This window comes from Pomacea canaliculata, linkage group LG1 (genome assembly GCF_003073045.1).
Source record: "Pomacea canaliculata isolate SZHN2017 linkage group LG1, ASM307304v1, whole genome shotgun sequence".
NCBI classification, from domain to species: Eukaryota; Metazoa; Mollusca; class Gastropoda; order Architaenioglossa; family Ampullariidae; genus Pomacea; species Pomacea canaliculata.
The window spans coordinates 31,948,645-31,970,627 of record NC_037590.1 but is presented as its reverse complement, the minus strand read 5'-3'; the positions used below and the strand labels follow the sequence as shown (position 1 = coordinate 31,970,627).

At 39.4% G+C, this 21,983-nt stretch overlaps 1 protein-coding gene across 1 annotated transcript in view; it reads right to left on the bottom strand.

The window, feature by feature from the left end:
• LOC112557616 overlaps nt 1-21,983 on the bottom strand; it is a 93,535-nt gene that overhangs the window by 51,473 nt on the left and 20,079 nt on the right. Inside the window, 35 exon segments of the mRNA XM_025227600.1 lie at nt 844-1,047; nt 1,219-1,371; nt 1,514-1,803; nt 1,929-2,206; nt 2,791-2,906; nt 3,284-3,430; nt 3,789-4,010; nt 4,291-4,606; nt 5,405-5,539; nt 5,541-5,641; nt 5,877-6,128; nt 6,393-6,668; nt 7,089-7,235; nt 7,515-7,659; nt 8,301-8,428; nt 9,026-9,208; nt 9,391-9,738; nt 9,917-10,372; nt 10,697-10,984; nt 11,206-11,370; nt 11,496-11,735; nt 12,262-12,499; nt 12,714-12,809; nt 12,812-12,831; nt 13,352-13,465; nt 13,668-13,823; nt 13,999-14,177; nt 14,751-14,919; nt 15,969-16,130; nt 16,597-16,836; nt 17,035-17,121; nt 19,840-20,033; nt 20,357-20,615; nt 20,825-21,000; nt 21,176-21,344. Of these exon segments, the coding sequence (XP_025083385.1) occupies nt 844-1,047; nt 1,219-1,371; nt 1,514-1,803; nt 1,929-2,206; nt 2,791-2,906; nt 3,284-3,430; nt 3,789-4,010; nt 4,291-4,606; nt 5,405-5,539; nt 5,541-5,641; nt 5,877-6,128; nt 6,393-6,668; nt 7,089-7,235; nt 7,515-7,659; nt 8,301-8,428; nt 9,026-9,208; nt 9,391-9,738; nt 9,917-10,372; nt 10,697-10,984; nt 11,206-11,370; nt 11,496-11,735; nt 12,262-12,499; nt 12,714-12,809; nt 12,812-12,831; nt 13,352-13,465; nt 13,668-13,823; nt 13,999-14,177; nt 14,751-14,919; nt 15,969-16,130; nt 16,597-16,836; nt 17,035-17,121; nt 19,840-20,033; nt 20,357-20,615; nt 20,825-21,000; nt 21,176-21,344 (6,849 nt within the window).

Below are 21,983 nucleotides of genomic sequence, written 5' to 3'. Positions count from 1 at the left end.
ATCAGCCATGACAGTGTGAGATGATAATGCTCATGTAACAGGCATTAAATGAAAGCTCCTGGCATTTTGTAGTTAGCTTTGCCTGATATTGGCAGGCTCCAAAGCCTGAAAGTTAACATGCTGGAGTGTGAAGCAGAATTTCACTAACTCAAGACCTACAACTGGAAAACTCTCCCTACCTACCCAGAAACTGCTCAGCAGGAATCGGCAACTGATTTATCTGGGAAAGTAAAGGCAGGGCAGGCAAGGGCTATGCTTTCCACATGCCATGACTTAGATATTCCTTATGGACTCTAGGGATACAGGCAGACTCCTTTTCTTCTATTTTTGTGGGGTGGAGGGAGAAGATAATTAACAGCAACAGAAACAAGCGATCATCAATGAAAAGATAAAGTCACCCATGGTCACATCTGATTAGAGTGATGTATCCTCGCCAAACTGGCTTGAGAGGGCCGGGCTCTGTTGTATTGTCTTATCTGATGACATCCTCATGTTGGATTTGTGATTGTGTAAGTTTTTGACAGGCCTGCTGACTTTTGGCCTGGAGTACTGTCATTTTGTTCTGATGTCAGCTTATTTTTACATCAAACAATCTGTCAGCTACAAAGTGCCTTGAGCAAAGGGGAGGCTGCTATACAAGCCAACTGTTATCATTATTATTAGCCTTAAGCAAATGTCTACAAAGGTAAAGAACCAAATTGGTTGATATATCCCTCTGGTCAAACAACACAAACTGATCAACTAAGCTACAGTCTCATAAAAAAGTGAATGCCACATGCCTTCTGACAGCACAGATATCAAGTGATCTCGCCAACATGGATATCAACATTTGTTAACATTCACCTGCAGAACACTCTCCTGTGGGAGCACTCAGTCCAGCTGTCTGACAGTATTTGCCACCTGAACAAGGAATGCAGTCAATGATGCTCCTTGCCATGCTGAGATTGAAGAAAGTTTTAGCTGGACATGGAAACTGTGTATCAAAGGAAGTTCCCTCTGGACAGTAATGACCAGAAGGGCAGGGGAAGTTAGTGTATGTCTCAGCTCCTGCAAATGAATAAATATGAAAAACTTTAAACAGCATGACAGAAAAAATAAACACACACACACACACACAATATGTAGAATAAGTGGCCCAAAATTTTTACAGACCTACTTTATTCTGTAAAGAAGTTTCTGAGAATGAGATAGTAATTAATGATTGTGACAGAGCCATACCTTGAAGACAATAATAGCCTGCAGGACAAGGTAAGCAAGAGGTGAGGCCAGACACACTGCTGTAGCTGCCTGCACCACAGGGCAGGGGATGAGTGGTTCCTTGTGGACAGTAGTAACCAACTGGACATAACCCTCCTGATCCTGTCTCTCCACCTAAAGTAGTATGTCTTTTTAATTATCATGCCAAAATCACAGCACCTTCCAAATAATTAGCAATGCAATGTGATGAAATTCATAATTAGGAAGATATTAACATTGTGGCTTATGCATAGTGTTTTCCAAAATCATTCCTTACCTGACATCACGCAGGAACCATTCAGCAGAAGAGAGTTATTACCACTTGGTCTTGCCCTGTTCACACCATACTCACAGTAGTAGCCACTCTGGCAAAACCCTGATGGCCAAGTTAAAGCTAGCTGACCACAATATTGACCCCCCAGACAAGGGGAGCACTGGCTCTCAAGAGAAAGTCCAGTCTGGTTGGAGTAAGTGCCCAGTGGGCAAGACTGCCAGTTGGTACCAGTCCTTTCAGGGCAGAAATAGCCCTTAGGGCATTTTTCAAGCTGATCACCTCCTAGACAATACCTGGTGAGGAATCAGAAAAATAAATAAAATTATTGTACTTAAAATCTTCATATAAATCTCAGTTTACAGCATCTTATTTTGTCATTTAAAAGTAAAAATAGAAATGAAAACTGCCATTCACATACCATCCAGCAGGGCAAATGTAGCATTCAGAAGCCATGGTATGATTCATGTACATTCCACTGGGACACAACAATGGCTGTGAGGAGTTTAGAGGGCAGTAGTGACCCACAAAGCATACAAAGTCTGCTGGGCGGGAGGAGTTCTGACCTCCAGGACAAAAGAAGCCAGGTTCACAGGGACCAGAAGTCCTGTTTAAACCTTCTTCTCCACAGTACTGGCCAGCTGTGCAGGGTGTGCACAGTGCGGAGCTGTTTAGGCCATAGTAAGCACTGAATGTACCCTGTAAGTGAATACACAGACTATGGTTGATAGATGTCATAAATAGTGACACTAGATCTAAATCTGTACTAGATCTGTACACTAGAAGTGAATTCACAGGCCATCACTGACAGAGTTGTTTAGGCCATAGTAAGAGTTGAGTGTACTCTGTAACTGAACATACAGACTATGTTTTACAGATTTAGTTAGGATATAGCAAGCATTGTGCCCTACAAGTGAACTTAGAAATAGTCTATGATTAACAACAGTCAACATTTCATACAGATACTTTGGATCTGATGTAACTATCTGAATAACTTATAGCAAAGTTAATCTCTATCATAGGGCATCATTATCTAAACTGCCCCTGCAAAGTGTTTTGAGCCTGCCTCCCTGTTGGGAAACATGCTATATAAATTCCATTATTATTCTGATGGCGATTATTATTATTACTAATACTTAATTTATCATAAAATATTCTCTCCAGAGAAAACTGTACATTTTCAAAACTCTTATCAAGAATGTTATTAACAATTATTAAACTCAGAAATGACTGAAACTGATTAAATGGAACTTAACATGTACCACCAAGGCATACAAACACACCTGAGGGCATTTCCTTGGAATACTTGTGCCTCTTGGGCAGAAAGCACCTGGAGGACATACCTCCCTTGTGCTGGAGATGGAACCCTCTGTACAGAAGTAGCCTGCACTACAAAGACCTGTGGATCAGAAAGTAGCTCTCTCAGAAAGATGCAAAACCACACATAGGAACACTTTACATGTTTTTCAGATATGGTGGTTTATTAGGATATAGTATACTCTTATGTTCCCAGTAGGTCAACATACAATCAGGTGTTATTAGGTTAAATAAATGGGACAAAATATACTCTCTGTTGATGAAGCCATCTTGTAAGTCTTTCTAGCAATGAAATGTGAATGTATTTTAGGTCATTAGTTTAATGTTTTATATTTTCCCAAATATTTTTCTTCTTTTTTTTTTTAGCAGAAGTCTGTATGAGTTCCATGAAGTAATTTTAGCTGTCAGCTGTCTTTAAGATTTGTAATGCTGAAACTTGAAAGGCAAACATTTGCTCACCTTCACTGGCTGTAAGCCCGGGTGTCTGGCAGTAGTAACCAGGGCTACAAAGCGTGCATTCGGTGACATTGCGCAAACCTACAGTTGATCCAAAAGTACCTGGAGGACAGGCTTCTGGATCTACTGTACCCTCCTCACAGTAGAATCCTGTCAGATCACATCCATACATAGAAAAACATAGCATGCATCAAAAGAGTGTAATGTACATGACAAACTTCATGCACACGCTTTTGATAAAAACATCTCATAAACATCACCAAAGAATGCAGGGCACAAGACTGTTCTTAGTGTTTAACACTCCTGAATTTTGTTCAAACCCTTTTAAACAGCATGCATAATCTCTTAAGTTTTGGACCCAGGCTGTTTACTGTGTAATTCTGATTGCTATTGTATAAATATGACGTGACCACAGATCACCTAATAACCATAGTCATCACCTGGCCCCAGTGTCTTAAATGGTATTTAGAATCTCTAAAATATAACTGTTAGGAAACTTCTAGGGTACCTTGTGGGCAGATGCCAGCATTGCCAGTCTGGTTAGGGGTAGAGTATTGCGCACCATGCTTGCAGAAGTAGCCAGGGTGGCAAAGGCCTGCAGGTTGGGTGAGCCCCACCTTGTCACAGTAATATCCTCCAGAACAAGTGCTGCACTTATCACTGTGGTTCAGACCCATGAGGGTGCTGAAGGTGCCCACAGGGCATGGATACTGATCTTTCCATAATGTTCCTAAAACAAATCCCCTCATATCTCTGACAAAAAGTATATCAACAGATTTTCTTAATAAGGCTTTTTCTTATCAAGTAAAATAAGCATAAAACAATAGCAAATGAGCAAAATTTTATCAAAGTAAAATTAATGCCACTGTCTCGTCAAGTAAATTGAGTACAAAACAATGGCAGATATGCAAAATGTCATAGAAATAAAATTAATTTCAGCTCTTGCTAATAATGATGCATCTAATGATCTTTTCATAAGTAAGTAAATGTAAAAAGTGACATGTACAAACCTGATGGACAGTAATGGCCCTCAGGACATTTCACACTGTCATTGATGACAACCACACCATGACTGTTGTCACAATAATAGCCAGGTGGACATATTTTGCAGGTAGGCTGTCTCATCTCATCTTGATACCAGCCACTTGGGCAAAGCACTGGGACTGAACTATGCTCAGGACAGAAGTGACCAACTGTGCACTCGTATAAGTTTGGTCCCACCTCTCCCTCAGGGCAGTAATAACCTGCCATGCAACTGCCCGTAGTATTTGTGAGATTGTAGCTGCCACAATACTCTCCTGCAGTACAGGCCAGACAGTCAGATTCCTGCTCAAGACAAAAATAGACTGGTTGCCATATGAGCTTTCAATGATGTTATTTATGTAGCACTCTAATAGTGTACTAAGTTATGTCTTTGTAGAGGGTAGGGGTCAAACAGCTCCCAGGACTGTCCATTTCTCATGCGGGCTGCACGTGTAATAGCCAGCCTTGAACTGCTCCCCCGTCTACTGGACCTATTGTTACACCAGAAGTTATCATTGCCTGAGCCAGACAGGGCAGGGTGGGGGTGACCACGGGGGTTGAGAAAGGTTGTGAAAGACCATGGGAAAAAGGGGGGGATGGTTCTGGAATGTTCGACAGAAGATAGAATAAGTAGTGTAGCTTTACAGTTGAGGCCTTTTGATTTTGGAAGTGAAAGTGGAGAGACGGCAGGCCAGCCGCCGAGTGAGACTGAATAAAATCTTAAAGTTATGCAGCAATTTCCATCTTTGTTGTGTTCTTGTACGACTAGCCCACCCATACAAAGCCAACCAGGACTGAATGTTGGTTACATTTAAATTCAGACCGAAAGACAGCAAGGTCACAGCTGGTTCTTCTCTAATCCCATTTTCCCTGAGCAGCCACAGAGCCTGTGGATCATGAAAATGTCTATATATATAGCCAATACCTTCAAACAACCCCAAAGATCTGCACATCATTTTCTGGAATGGCAGACTAACTGCTTACATTACGTTTATGTACTGTGCAGGACAGAGATATTGACATTTAAAAAATGACACAAGAGTAATGAGAACAGCGGCAACTAGAGATAAACATGTTCCACTTTATTCTAACTAGTACTACCTGAGTATTTTGAGAAGATGGACTGTATGTTCCAGGGCTGCAAGGCAGTGGAGAGGCTGAACCCTCCGGACAAAAAAATCCTGCAGGACAAACAGCTCCTGTAACCCCATCCAGGGGTGCAATTTCAGATGCTTTTCAGAACACAGTAGTGCCCAGCACTGCAATTACCAGAAGGCTGTGACAAACCATCTGTCAGACAATACCGTCCACCTGGACATGGCTGTGGATCTGATGAGCCTGAACAATAAGAACACAGAGAAAGTCAATAACAGAAAAAGGCAGTGATGGCTGATGGTTGAAATGGCGAATACTCTGACAGGACAACTCACTTATGTCAGGACAAACCTTTCAATAGTATATGATATAAGATATAACAAAAACAAAAACAAAAGATTGGATATGAATAAAAACCCATGTGAAATCAGAAAAAAATTCACATTTTATATAACTTGAAAACAGCAAGACAATCCACCTTCTGGACAGTAGTAGCCACGGAGACATTTTCCTCCAAAAGCAGTTGTGTTAGGACTGTCAGACCTGCCCGAACAATACCAGCCTGAACTGCAGTTGCCTGTTGGTTGAGAATTGCCCCTGCCTGCACAGTACTGTCCCCCTGGGCAAGGCAAGCAGTCACTTTCACTGCTAGCACCTGTCCTTGGATTATATGTGCCTGTAGGGCATTGCCACTGTGTGCCATACATGGTGCCATTTGGACAATAATGACCTGCATATAGATCAACATTTTCTCAAATAATGCTTTATGCTACTAGACTGTCAATTATGCTGGTTACTTTCCTTTCTCCTAAAAAAAAAACAACCAAAAACATCCCTTGAAAATCTTATGAGCAGGGAAGAAAATGGAATCAAGACCTTAACAAATAATCTTAACTGTTTGTTTTAACAGCACTTAACAAAGCTGAGCTCTCAACAGCCCAAACAAAAAATGTAAAAAAAACTCTGAAAGAAAACTACATATGTGAGTACCCACCCACAGGACACAAGGAGTTGGTAAACTGAGTGGCATTACTCATGCAAAAATAGCCCTTTGGGCAGGTAAGACAAATTGCCAGTCCTTCCTGGTCAGCATATGTGCCAGCTGCACACTGCACAGGCAGGCTTGAACCAGCAGGACAGTAATGGCCAAGTGGACAGACTCCTCCAACACCTGTGTGAAAGGCTTTCTCTGGACATGAGCAATTGATGGCGGCTGTGTTGTTTGCTAATCCTGGTGTTGGGCGGTCCACACCCGATGTACAAAAGTATCCTGCCGAGCAAAGAATAATTACATTGATAAAGAAATATGAACAAAAATCCCTACCTGCAGCTCCTAATTTAGCAGATGATTGATTCTACTCTGTTCAAAAATCAATCCTTTGGAATCAAGAAATAAGAATTTTTTTAAATCATTTTTTACTTTATGATATTTATTGTTTTATATAGTTATCGCAAGAATTCTAGTCATACCATGGTACCATACATCATAAATGTAAATTACTGCTCCTTTTGTGCAAGGTTATAAATCGATTCTAAAAATAAAAAAATATTTACTCTGCTGTTTCACTTAAGATTCTACCCATTTTTCCTTGGATCAAACTGATTCTTAATCATTCAGACTTTCAACATGTTGGTAAGACATAAGAAATTATATCATCAATTAAATAGATCTAGAAGCAAATTTCAGTACCAGCAGTGCAAATGCCCGTGGGAGAAGTGAGGTGCTCTCCTAAGCAAAACTGGCCAGCATCACAAGGCAAGCACTGAAGTACATTGTACAGCCCTGTTGCATTGCTGTATGTACCACTCGGACAAGCCATCCAATCAGACCCTGTGCCTGCACACATACAACAGCCAGTCATTTTTTCACTCCCCCAGAAGACAAGAACATACTGTAAAATGCCCTGTGAAATAATCACATCTAATTAAGCATCTTTTTTTAGAGCTGTTCACTCCTTAAGTTTTAATAGCAATCCATTTGCACTGAACACCCTGTTCTCCTTACCAACATATGGCTGATGTAAAGTGAAATTAAAAATGTTCATAATGAATTGCACAAGAATATGGTTAGACGCTGTTGCTGTTGAATCTACAGAAACTAAATAACCCCAGATACCTGGAGGGCAGTAGTAACCGCGTGGGCATTCTCTTGGACTTAGCGAAACATTACTGGGTGTGACTGGCAAACAGAAAAAGCCTTGTGGACAGGTTTCACAGCTGGATTGGCCAGGGGTACTTGTGTAGGTGCCATCAGGACACTCCTAGTGACAACAATAATAATAAATATTTATTAAAATGTCTATTAAAATAATGTTTCCATGGAAATTTTCATTTCATACCAAAGCAGTGAGTTAAAAAAGAACAAAGATAAATAGATGTGAAAGATAATTATACTTAGGGAAACAATAAATAAATATGATACACCCAAAACAACAAAAACAAACAAAAATCAGAAGTCAGGAGGTGCACCACAAACTCATATTACACAAGACTTTAAAATTCATATCAACCTTCACAGCATAAAAGCAGAAACAAAAGTGCATAGGAAAAATATACACCATGATGCCAAAGATCAAGTGATGAGGGCAGGGCCTATCACAACATTCTTACATGAAGACCTGGTTGATGCGAGTTGTTTTAAGAGATTCATTTAGGAATTTTGATAATTTAGTCTTTAACTCATTTTATATTTTTTATTTAACTTCTTATGGTTTAACACAAAAATTCACATTTAGAAAATGTTAGTTCATATTTAACCCATTGTCGCCCATATCAATCACCAGCAAATGGATCTTACTAATAACTGCAAACGCTTTGCCATTCCTATGACAAGCAATAAAATCAGTCATTTCATCCACCTCTTTGTCAATATGTCTCTTGTGTTAAATAAATGTTGGAATACCTTGTAAATCTCACTGCCATTTGGACAGTGCAAACCTTTTGGACATATGTAGCGTACAGGGTTTGGCACTGCCATTTGAGATGGACAATAGTATCCTCCCCAGCACTGAAGGTTTGCGTTTGTCTGACCTAAACACATGAAACTGTACAAAGTAGGCTTGGCACTTCTTATGTATATTATTTACATTGCAAACAGAATAAACAGCAACATTAAAGAAAGAATTATCCCAATCAAACATTCTAATGACCTTTTAGGGCAGCTTAAAAAAGGGTATAATTTAGGAGAAGGTGGTGCTTCTCAAGCAAAACACAATTTTTGATCAGGCACCAATGAATCTTAAAATCTGGCCCAAACCTGGTTTTCTTTTTTTTTTCTCTTTTTCTTACCTTGGTTGATCAAACAGCCATTGCCCATGTTTTGATTCCAAATAAAGCAAAATATCACACGAAAGGTACAGTTGCACAGCATAGGATAAAGACAATCAACTTTTGATAATACTTCCACATGTAAACTATTGCCTTTCTCTTCGCAACCAAAAGAGCTCATTATCAATCTTTGTGAATCTTTGTGTGTGTGCATACATCTTTTAGTCATGTACCTCTCAGTCTGTCAACCTTCCAATCTATTAGCTATAGAGTCAGAAGTAGGTCATTAATCTATCTGCTTGTTCTCCTGACCCTATTCAAAAGATGAATTCAGTCTAGCAGACCAACAAGTGTCCTGACCTGGATCTGGACAGTAGTAACCCCCTGTGCAATCTGAGCACTCAGAAACATTTCCCAGGCCCGTCATGTTGGAGAATGTTCCAGAAGGGCATGGTACAGGTACATCACTTCCTTCAGGGCAATATGATCCTTCTGTGCACAGCAGGTAGTTTGACACATCTGCTCCACTTGGACAGTAATAGCCTGCAAATAACAGACACACCCCTGATGTCAAATCCAAGTTTTCAACATAACTGCACTCTTCATCTGATAATCACTTTTTAAACTTTGCAATGTGGATATGTTGAAATGATTCTTAAGTACCACATACTGTCAACAGTAAAGTCACAAAAACAAAAAAAAAAAAGTGAGAAGTCTTTTCCTACCCGGCTCACACAAAGGTCCTGGAGAAGTCATGTTGTAATAAGGACAATATCTCCCTCCTGAACAGTTTGTACACTCATCAATGCTGTGTCGCCCAACAGATGGGTTGTACATACCAAGTGGACATGACACTGGTACTACGCTGCCTTCGGGGCAATAGAAACCTTTTGGACAGATATTTGCACTGGTGCCTTGAGATGGTGTGGAGCTGTTGGCACCCACAGTACAGTAATATCCAGCACTACATTTTCCTGTGGGGTTGACCAGCCCTTGTTGTTCACAAAACTCTCCTCCTGGGCAAAGCTGGCAATCTATCCATGAAGTGCGATGGGTCAGGTTGTTATAAGTACCTAGAGTAGACCCAAACATACATACTAATTGCTGACTTCAAATATGGCTATCAAGTAAAAAATAAATCCTTTCTGAATCCACTTTATTGCTACATTGAATTGAAAAATTAATTTCAAGTCTAATTTATAAACTCTTTTAAAAATACTGGAAAGATAAAAGCTCTATGAGTAGACTAACCTGCTGGACATGGAAACTCATTACTTCTGGTAGTATTTTCAGGACAATAGAAGCCTCTTGGACATGCAGAGTTATTGTACATGACGACTGGTTCTGTAACACCATTACAAAAATAGCCTGCAGGGCAGCTTTTACACCTTGCCTGGCCATACTCATCTTGATAGGATCCGGAAATACATGGTGAAGGATAGTCCCTTCCTGCTGGGCAATAGTGACCAAGAGTACAGTTCAGCCCAAGTGGCATAGCAGTTTCCTGTCCACCAGGGCAATAATATCCTGCAGCACAAGGTCCATTTGGTAAAGCACTGCCACCTCCACTACAATAGAGACCGGCTGTACATACAAGACAGTCTGAGATATCACTGTTGCCAGTGCTGTTTAGGTAGGTGCCAGGTGGACAAAGGAATGGTGCTGTACTGCCTTCTCGACAGTATGCTCCTTTCGGACATATGTCTCCTGTGAAAGAACCAAAACAATTCTCTCAAAATTGTTTTTAGTTTAACTAAAAGTAGAATGGAAAGCATGAATTAAATGCTCCAAAATATTGCTCAGCACAAGAAACCATATGGTGAAGACCTGTGCACTTTTAGTAAAGTAAACTTTTATATTAATATGTCTTTTCAAAAGTCTGCAAATTATACAGATTTTTTCAACAAAAAGATTTCAAATATGTGTTGCATTATAAAGACAGTGAAATGAAATTGCTCCTCAGAGGTAGGCAACTGCTAAGCTACCCAGTGTAGCCACAGCAACAGTTAGCCTTTCTTCAGAATCATTCACCTGTAATATTGCGATCCCCAGGATTGGGGACTCTGGCTCCACCAGAGCAATAGTAGCCTGGAAAACAGAGTCCAGAAGTGTTGCTGAGACCAGAGCCGGCACAGTAGCTGCCAGGATTACACAAGACTGGCTGGTAGGAACCAGGTGGGCAATAATAACCTTCCTGACACTTTCCACCTTCAATACTGTTGGTGGGCATTGGTGTGGTTGAGCCACCACTGCAGTAGTAGCCTGCACTGCAGTATCCAGAAGGTTCTGGGAGCCCAGCTTGTGCACAAAACTGACCTCCTGAAGAGCAAATCAAAACTTGTTTGTCAAACTATTTTTATGTGCTAGTTTTCAAAGCTAACACACTTAAAATGATAATTGTGTAGTTATTTGTCTTTATATTAAACAAGCCTTCTAAGAAGGCTAAAAAAGACTAAAATATATCTTAACAACTCTTGATTGATTTTTTAAAAAAGCAAGTACTCTTAAAATATTCCACATCAGGCAAAATAAAGCAATACCTGGGCAGGATAAGCAGTCAGTTGCCTTCGTACGCATTGTAAGGTTGTTGTATGTACCTACACCACAAGGATACTGGTTCCACCACTTTGTTTTTTTTGGACAGTAGTGCCCCAAAGGACAAGGAAATTCTGTATAGTTAGATGTTTCAAGTGGACAATAATAACCTGAAAAATATGTATCAGACAGTCAGATCTCCAAATCATAATCTAGGGTGTCAACTATTCAGTAACATTGCCAAGTCAAACTAGGATTTCAATTCTACAAATGTGGCAAAGATAGACTTAAATACCTTCAGGACAATCTTTGCAGATGGAAAGTCCCTCTATATCAGCATAAGTGCCATTATCACAGGATACTGGGAATATGCTGGACAGACCTCCAGGACAGAAATAACCCACTGGACAACGTCCACCAGTTCCAACCATACCATCATCATAGCAGGTGTTGTTCAAGATCATGGAGTAGTTGTTGCCACCAGGGTAAGCTCGGTCCACCCCAGACAAACACCAATAACCAGGTGCACAATCACCTAATGAAGCAGCATAAAGTAACATATTTTAAATGTTTGCACTAATGAGGCCTTATAAAAACACTGATCATCAGATAAAAAAACTGAAGGTGATTAATAAATTATTTCAATCAATCACTTATCCAGCCCTTCAGTAACCAATGAAATATGCAACAGAATGGTTAGATGATTGCTCTTGCCTGAAAATGTTTAAGCTAAAGATCTAATTTTATACAACTGAAACCGTCATGTGAGCAGATGAAGTACATATACTAATGGGGTTAGAGTGAAGTTAACTTACATGAAGACTGTGCATTACTGATCATAATGTACTGAGAAGAACACCATATAATATCTTTAAGGAAACAAAAGTATGATATACATTAATCAGCACAAATAAACACATGCACTTGTGACAAGTGATAAAGCATAATGTACTAACACTATATATACTATTCTGTACATAAACATTAGAAGTAAGAGAAATAGCATAGCTTCATTAACAAATATTTTAATCAATATTGCCTGTACCATTAATGATTCATACCTGTCTCCGAGGTCAGGTGTTCTCCATCACAGTACTTGCCGGCAGAACATGGTTTACACTGGCTCTCCTTGTAAAGACCAGCCACATTGCTGTAAGTGCCCCTAGGGCACGCCTGCCAGTCCAGCCCAGTTCCTGCTGGACAGTAGTAGCCCTCTGGACATACGATGCTCATACCAGCCAGTTCACAATAGTATCCAGCAGGGCAGTCATAGCACTGTATGGCATGAGTGTGATTTACCTGGACACAAGAGAGCGTCAAATTGTTTAACCACATCAAATATGCAGTAGCATAGTAGGCAATTTTTTTTTCTCCATGCTAGTAACAGTCACTTAACCCCACCATAACATGCACAAAGCCTGAAAATAAATTACTGTTTCAAATCTCTTCCATGGAAATCAAATACACTGCATGTAAGCAACTATTCCAAAATATTATCAACAAACAAACTTACATGACTGTTGTTGCGACAGGGAAGAGGCTGAGATGACCCCTCAGGACAAAAGTGACCAATAGGGCAATAGCTATTGGGTGGTTCTTTGAAGATGGAGAACCTTCTGGACAGTAGTAACCTGTAATAGGCACATGTTGAGCACTAGTTCTTCAAAACCAGTCTATAACAAGATATATATTACTTCTTTTGGTACGAAATTAACATTGAACAGATTTGACACCCACAGTGTGTGCATATCTGCTGTGCACATATATGTTTCACATGTGCAAAATATAAAATTGTTTACTAATATATAAAGGCCTTTTATTTAACCCTTTTGTAATTAACATGTCTGCATATGCATTCACACATTTTAGATCATTAATTTGTTGATGAAACATTTGTTTTAAAATATAATCTGTTTCTGTATCTGCCTGTCTTTTGCCTAAAACATATCTCTGACAAAATACTCTCAAATACAGCATAATTGCCAAAATCACTGCCAAAAAGCTATGTTAGCAATCACAGAAGACAGGTAAATTTTATGCCTAAGATAATTTCACAAACTACAATCGAGATAATTTCACAAACCTACGATAGAGTTTGACATAATTGTCAGCCAAGTCGAAAGAAATTTTGCTGGAAAACAAAACTCCTACCTTCACCACAAAGACCTGTAGGATGCGTTAAGCCATCGGTTTCACAGTACCAACCCCCTGGACAGGCATCACACTCGCTCTCTGAGACCAGGTTACTTTGATTTGAATAAGATCCTGCACAACACCCAAAATGTGTCTCAAACCATACGCATTATCTTAACTGCTCTATCATCCCTCCCATCATGCACAAACAAAAATCAATTAATATTTTGTTCTTGACACAAATGAATCGGCATAATACTTTGAAGCATTTTAAGCAGGGTTATTTTTAAACGGATGATATAAAGGGAAGAATTTTAATTGCACACTGTTTTACCTTTTGGACATGGGTCAGGGACAGCATTGCTGCCATTGCAAAAGTAACCAGGCGGACAGTCTACAGCTGTTGCATCAAATGAACCCAATGGACAAAAGTAGCCAGCCTGGCATGGGCCACTAGGGTGAATCAAATTTGTCTCTCCACAATAGTAACCTGTTACAATGAAAGAGTCACAAGAGGCGAAAAAAAAAAAATACTGTACCAATTATAAATGTTCAGAAATGAGAGTGATTTGAGCAAGATTAGCAATAGAAAATAATTCATTTAAAATCAGGGATTTCTTCAAGTATCAGAACCAGAGGTCAAGCATGACTAAATGGCAGCTCACCAGGGGTACAGTTGAGGCACTGTCCAATGTCAGTGAGTCTAGTCATGTTGGAGTACGTTCCCAAGGGACATTTATGAGGCTCAGATGTTTGTTGTGGACAGAAGTGTCCAGATGGACACTCATTTGCATCACTATTCTTAGTAGGTGTTCCTGATTCTGCATACTGCTTGCAGTAGAAGCTGTGAAGAAGATTTATCTCTTTAACACATTGCAACAGCAGGAAAATTTAATGAAAGAAACATCTGTTTCACACTGATCCCAGCTCTGAAAACTTTAACCTATTTTTCTTATAAAAGTTTAAGAAAAAGCAACAATATGTAAATTTATAAAATAATAATCACAATCATCATGATGTTGCTTTCTTTAGCATCTTTCCTAACCATCAACGATGGCTCAAAGGGCTTTACAAAAAAAAAAAAACATAAACATAATGTGCCAAGGGGACTCATTGGTCATCAATTCTATATCTAACGAAGTATTAGTGAACATAAAGCAGTCAAAAAATACTTTTTATACAAGTATATGATGCATGGTTTTCATCTGAAAAGTGTTTTGTAGAAAAACTGCTTTTTGACAGCATGAATAAACCATCACTTCTACTAGTTGCTCAAGGAATATAGCAACTAACATGACATTAACAATGTAACCATAATAAATATTGTAGTACTGAATAAAAAAAAAATCTGCCAGTTGTAAATTTGATGTTATATTTTTCATTATTTAAGGAAAGATTATCATCACAATATGCATACCCAGCATCACATATTTTGAAATAGGAGGTCTGAGCTTCTTGATCACAGTAGTATCCCCCTGGACAAGGTTGGCAGTCAGAAGCAGTCTGGAGACCAGTATAGTTACTGAATGTTCCCCGCGGACACCTATACTGTGTAGCATACTGTGTGCCACTCGGGCAGTAATAACCTGAAGAAAAAAAAACACATATTCCCAGAGACATTAATTATTAAGAAACATGCAGTTTTAAGTTAACATAGAAGAAGAAAGAACCAAACACTTATGTAGCCTGGTCTCAAAGTCATAGAAATGGCTGTAAAAGTTAATGAAGTTACTAATGTTCAAGCAAAAAGGAACTCATTTAAAGGACTCATGAAGTGTACATTTTTTCCTAATGACTATGTTTGCTGCAAGTATTCCTGGGTTTTAGTTGAAACGTGAATACTGGCTGGGGAACTTGGGGGCAAGTGTAGGAGCCCCTGAGATGTCACTCCCTTCATAGATGCCATTGACACCTCTGCCAGCCAGCTGGTCGTGCTTAGCTTACTGTAACCACTTAGGGCTGTCTCCCACTTATAACACCTTTGCTCTCCTATCGCATACAACACCTCTAGACTGGCACATACGCCCCCGGCCCCCAACCTTTCTTGCATGAGGGCCCTCAGGCTTGTCAACAAGCCACCCTAGACACTAAATGAGACGATTTGTTACTTCCTCATTTAAGGTACTACATGACAGTGTTAAAGCTCAGTGCAAGATATTATTTCCCTAAATCTGGGTGAATACCCCTTTTCCATTCTTGAGAAACATGCCAACAAACATTACCATGCAAGCAAAAACATCTAAATCCTGACCTCATGTTTGTACAAAGATGCAAATAATTTGCATATGGTCCCAGCTAGCCCACTGACTGAGGCCTTCCCACCACAAATGTATCCATGTACAATCATGATATCCATCTATTGCTGACCTCTTTCTGTGCATAGTAATGTTGGTAGGCACATTTCTTGAGAATGAAAGGGGTAAATATACCCAAATTTAGGAAAATAGTATCTTGCTCTGAGTTTTACCCAATTATTAGGAGTAAAAAGTTACATCCATCTTTTCAAGATGCATCCATATTTAATAGCTAGCTATATATATATATGAAAATTTATTATATTACTATATTTACTATTAAGAAAATTCTTCCCTCAGTCTTAAAGGCATTCAAAATACTGCTAAAGTCTCTAGTTTACCTTCAGGACAGATGGAGTTATTGAACAGGACTACAGGAGCAAATCTGTTGTCACAGAAAAAGCCAGCAGGACATGTCTTGCAGGATCCTTGCCCTTTCTCATCTTGGTATGTTCCACTGCTGCAACGTATTGGTGCCTGGCTGCCAAAGGGACATCTGAAACCTGTATAAAGTAAAGATCTAAAAAAGGCTGAAAATAACAAGTGCAAAAAGTGAAACGGCTTCAACATAGCTTATGGACTAATTGAACCATTAAGTAATACAAAAAAAAAATGTTGATGAAAACTAGAGCAGATTAACATCCTCATGAAGATAATACAAGATTTTCTTTTTGTAAGTTACAGTATGATTTTGTTTGTGTCTTATCATTATGCCTTTCAGTGTGACCTTTGAGTGCTACATCACGAATGTTCTAGGACTGAGGGAAAAGTGAACACAATTACTGCCAACTAGAAATTTGCATATAATAATAATAAATGCAAGATTTTATAGTGTATACTCTCACTCATTAGCATTTAAATAAACACATTGTTATTTTAATTAGGTGGAAGGAGCCTCCATGTGTCTTCAGATGATAACAAAAAAGGACCAATGTTAAAGTCTGAGGAAGTTTTGTTTATAATAATCACCTTGGGGACAAGTGTACTCTGCTGGAGTTGGTGTGTTCATGCCTGGTGGACAAAAGAAACCAGTTGCACAAGGTCCATCTGGTAGCACATTGCCATAACCATCACAGTAGTTGCCCTGTGTGCAGTTTAAGCAGTCACTCGCCTGCCTTGACCCAGTTGTATTTAAGTAAGTTCCAGGTGGGCAGTATGTACCATTAGCACTACCTGATGGACAATATTGACCAGGAGGGCAAACATCACCTGGAAAGAAAGAAGTTACCTTTTGGTTTCAGCAAAATAGTTACCAGATCCTCTGACAAAAATGACTGAGAGAACTCCAAGGCAAGAATGCAGATATCTAACAGTACCTTAAAGCAATATACAGCAAAAAGATTTAACTCAGCTTCTTCATATTATTCAATAAAAATGCAACCAGTGAGCAATACAATGCTCTCTTACCAAAGGCAGAGCCAACAGGTGTGGCAGTATTTGACCCAGCCAAACAGTAATAGCCTTCACTGCAGTTTCCAGTAGGAGACTCCAACCCTGAAATTATTCATAGAGTAAGGGTTGTAGTTATATAAAAATGTTTATAGTGGCATATGTAAATATATAGTGATATTTGTAGATATGTAACGATGCTTTTAGTTACAGTTTACAGTTACAGTGATATTTGTAACAACATTCAAGAATGGGACTGCAAGTAAAACATTTCTAATAAAGAAGTGAGCGAAAATCACCACTGACAGTAACAAAGAAGTATCACTACAAAGGCCTACCAGAGGTCTGAGTTACAGATTCTGGTAGATTGAAATAATATAAATATATTCTGTAAATTTCAGCACCTGAAAAACAGGGGTCTATTATCTAATTTCAAAGTTGACAAATGTGCAACATCACAGCTGGTGGCATCCATGCTGTGTCTTGGCAAGCATATCATTGACAGGAGGTGGAGTAATGCATCGGCTTCATCAGGCGATCTTCATTTATTGTGCTCTAGTAGCAAAAACAAACGTGACGCACTGTTCTCTATCCTTGCAGGTATAAACTTTACACCTTTGAACCTGAGGATTGTGAAGGATCAAAGCCCCAAATATAATATGCTCAGGTAGCAGACAACAAAGAATGACTTCACAATATGACAGAGTAAGAATATGTGCAAGTATGAAAATTTACTGCTGGGACTGATTTTCACATTTATATGGGAATAGTTGCGCATACTAGAAATCCATCTTCACTTCTTTGTCTACCAAGTCACATCAAGGAGGGCGAAACCAACATCATCTTTGCGTCCTCCATTAGGAATCTGGGATTCACTGTCACTGCAGACGTGACTCTTGCTAAACAAGTTACAGCTGTCTGTTAGTCTGCTTACAATGAGCTACGCAAGATCAGCGCCATCCGTCACATTCTGTCTACGCGCGCTACCAACACTCTTCTCTATATGTTTGTTTTATCCAGATCTGATTACTGCAACTCCTTCCTTGCTTGCTGGCTGCCCTGAATACCTTTTTCTCAAACTCCAGAAAGTATAGAAGTCTGCTGCACGTCTGGTGTTTAGAGGTAGGAAACGGGACCACGCCACCCCTCTCCTTTGTTTTCTACACTGGCTTCTCATCAAGTACAAACTGTCCGTGCTGTGTTTTAATTTCTTTGCTGGCACCTGCCCTGATTATTCCTCTGAACTGCTCTTCCCTTACATCCCAGCTACACAGCTCCGCTCATTATCTAATGATCATCTCCTTACTCTTCCTGTCACCAAAATAACAACATATGGTCACAGGATGTTTAGTTATTGTGCAGCATAACAATAGAACTCTTTCCCTTTCCATATCTGCCACCTGCCCACTATTGAATCCTTTAAACGTGCACTGAAAACATTTCGTAAACATTACTACTAACAACCTTTCCATAATGCTAGTCTTTATCACACCCTTCCTTTTGCAATATCATGTTCCTCTCAGTTCTTGTTCATATTTGGTTCCTCTTTGTGTTTTCAATATTTATTTTATTCTTTGTTTAGTATGGTTGTTTGTTCTTTTATAGCTCATATGTTATTTGTGTTCCTGTCCCTCATATGTTGTCCATGTTTCCTTCTTGTTCTTAAGCACTAAGAGCATACTCCTTAGGAGTGTGAGTATGAGCTTTACAAAATTTGCATTTATTATTATTATACTGTAGTAAATGTAAAAAGACAGTAAGAAAATGAGACTTTGTCTGCAGGAAATTTTTTTATAGAAAATGGAAAAGGAATGCTGTTGCAGGTATTCCTCCTCATTTACTGTGTGCATCTAACACTAACATATTGCGTCATCCGTCACAGCTATAATACTGTAATTTGAATTTGAAAAGTTGAATTTGAAGTACATTCATTGAGATAACTTTAAGTGCTTGAGCAACTACTCTGTGTTGCTGGATGAGAAAAAGCACACTACAGAAATACCAGAAACAGACCCTGGAAGCAGTACCTCAACATCCTCTTGCTTTTCCAGCATATCTGCTACTCAGAAATACTCAGGAGCAAAGTGGCATTCGCAACAAGTACTGTGTAGGCACAGTGAAGTCAGCTCTACATACAAGGGTGGTCCGGTGGCGCAACAGTGAGCACATGTCACCAATACAGTAAAGGTTGGCTATCCTGGGTTCAGGTCTTGTCTCAAGAATGCTGTTCTTTCTTTGCATTTGGCATCTGTTTACAGGACTGGCTGCCTTGCCGTGATATAGCCTTACTTGCTGACGGTGTTAAAAAACAATTCAACCCCCAACCTCTGCACATATGAACATTGTCTTTTCAACAATGAATCCTCTGGGAACACTTATTCCATCACTATATCTACCTGTGCATTCAAAAGACACAATAGTTTCCATATCTGCACCTGAGCTTTTGGTATTTTCTGAGCAACTTGTATTTTAAGCTGTGCTATGGTCACCCATGATTCCACAGCTTTGGCCCAAATAGAGATTTGAACAGGCAAGGAAATCATTTTTATTTAATTTCTCAAGATTTTTGTTTCTCCTTGTAATTTCATGTTCGAGGCATTAATAAGATGATATGAAAAATATGATATGAAAAAAGTCTTTTGAGTGTGATATGTGTCACCAATCGGGTAGGTCTGTAAAGAATATGCAACAAAACAAAGTAAAGTAATAAAGGTTTTCAGTCTTATGGCCAGTGCTTCATGACAAAGGACTAACAGAAAATGATAAAACCAGAGGTACCCTCCTACTGTCAAGACTAGTAGAAGACAACAGTGCACTGCTCACCAACATTGATGCAGTAAAACCCAGGGGTACATGGTAAGGGCTGGGAGCTTCCACGTGGGCAGAAACTGCCTGCTGGACACTTGTCACCCTGTGCAGATACACTGGGGCGTGCTGACACTGCTCCTTCAGTGCAGTACCACCCTGGATCACACCTATCTGTGGGCATTGCCAGACCCTTTGACCCACAGTACCACCTGTAAAATGTCATGTATAAATTACAGGTAGAGAATAAGTGTTTGAAAAACTGAGAAAGAGTCAGTGGATAAGAGCAGGAAAATAATTTCCTGTGGTGTAAAAATGTGATAAATCATACCCATAATAAAAAATAAATGGTAAGTATTGATGTTTCATCTTAATCTTAAGTATTAAAGCAGCAAAAGACCAACTACACATTCTAAGCAAATGACATATATCTCCTAACAACCTTCTATGCACACAGAGACATAAACACAAAAGCACATACACACATTTACATACTCATTCTTTCTCTCTCTCACACACACACACACATTCTTACCCTGGAGAGCATTTCAAGCAGTCAGTAGAAGAAGTGGCGCCAGTGATGTTATTAAAGGTACCAGCTGGGCATGAATCCTTATACAACTCCAATTTATCCAGACACCAGTAGCCTTGAGGGCATGGGATAGGGTCACTCGTGTTGACAGGACAGTAGTGACCAGCAGGGCAGTCAATGCAGATTATGCTTCGAGTGTGATTGGTGTATTTTGTGGCTGCACATGGAATGGGTGCTGCAGATCCACTTGGACAATAGTAGCCTAAAGAGAAAGGTTCACCAAAAAAATTGATATCAAACATTTCATTCTCATCATTTCACAAACACAAGATTCTTCTTCACATTCTGAGCATTCCTCTTGCTTAGGCTCAACCATGTACACTTCTTATGCTCAAAATTTCTGTCAATGACAAAAACTATCTAACAGACACCATATCTGCTGAGAATCATGTTTTACAGACATCTACAAACCTTTAGGGCATTCACTGCCATAGCTCTGGTTGACTGGGTTGCTCACCGGGGATCCTCCAGAACAATAGTAACCAGCATCACAGTCAAGGCTCACAGATGTCATATTGTCATATGGACAGTACTTGCCTCCAGGACAAATTTTGCATTGTTCTTTGCCTGTCAGGCCCCTTATGTCCCTGCAAGAGACATTCAAAACATCACCAGAATCTGTCTTTATACATGCCAAAAGTTTTAAACAAACCCATAACTACAGCCTCTTATTTCTTCATCCATTCAATAGAAAATAGCAGTGCATTTATCAAATAAGCTAATAGATTTAATTAACTCATCAGAAAAAAACCCTCTTTTTACCCATAAGTTCCAGCAAGGCATGGCTGAGGCCAGGTGCTGCCTTCAATACAATAGCTTCCCTTGGGACATAGACCATACATATCATTGTCTGTTTCTTGCGGAGTGGCCTTCCGAGCTCCTTGCAAGGCCCAGTGACCAGCACTGATCACACCTGTGGCATTTGTCAGACCTACCAAACAGAAAAAGTAAAGCCCTTAGCAACAAAATGTGCACTTAATATTCTCTTCCAACAACAGGTAAGCAATACCAATATTGTTTGATGTGATTGTTTTAGATTATTTACCTTGAAAATGGAAGCCAAAATGGTTGTTTGGTATTTATTGGAAACAGGATAGTTATAAAGCCCCTTTAGTTCACATAAATTACTCAAAAGTGAATGGAAGTGAAGGAAATCCTAAGACCTGCAGCTGAAGATGGTCTAAAATATTCGAACTGGATACATATAGAACATCACCTTTCATGGCCATCTTTTTAGCAGCTACACCAGGAAGGAATTCTGGTTGTAAATTACCAGAAAGCATTTGAAATTTACGTGTAGCAATGATTCTGCTTTTAACCCTCTAACGTTCGCTGGGGTCCATACCTACCCCAACCGAAGTTTTGCTATGTATAAAATGCGAACCATTTATCTCAACATTTTGAAATTTCTTGACACTTTAGTGGTGGACTCATCATGGATAAAATGAATTTTTAAATATCTGCAAAAATCAAAATTCTATCATGAACCACCAGTGGTTAGGTAGACCCCTGGTATAAATGCCCCATGCTTATGAATTCCAAGAAATAAACATTGCGTCATCCAAATTTT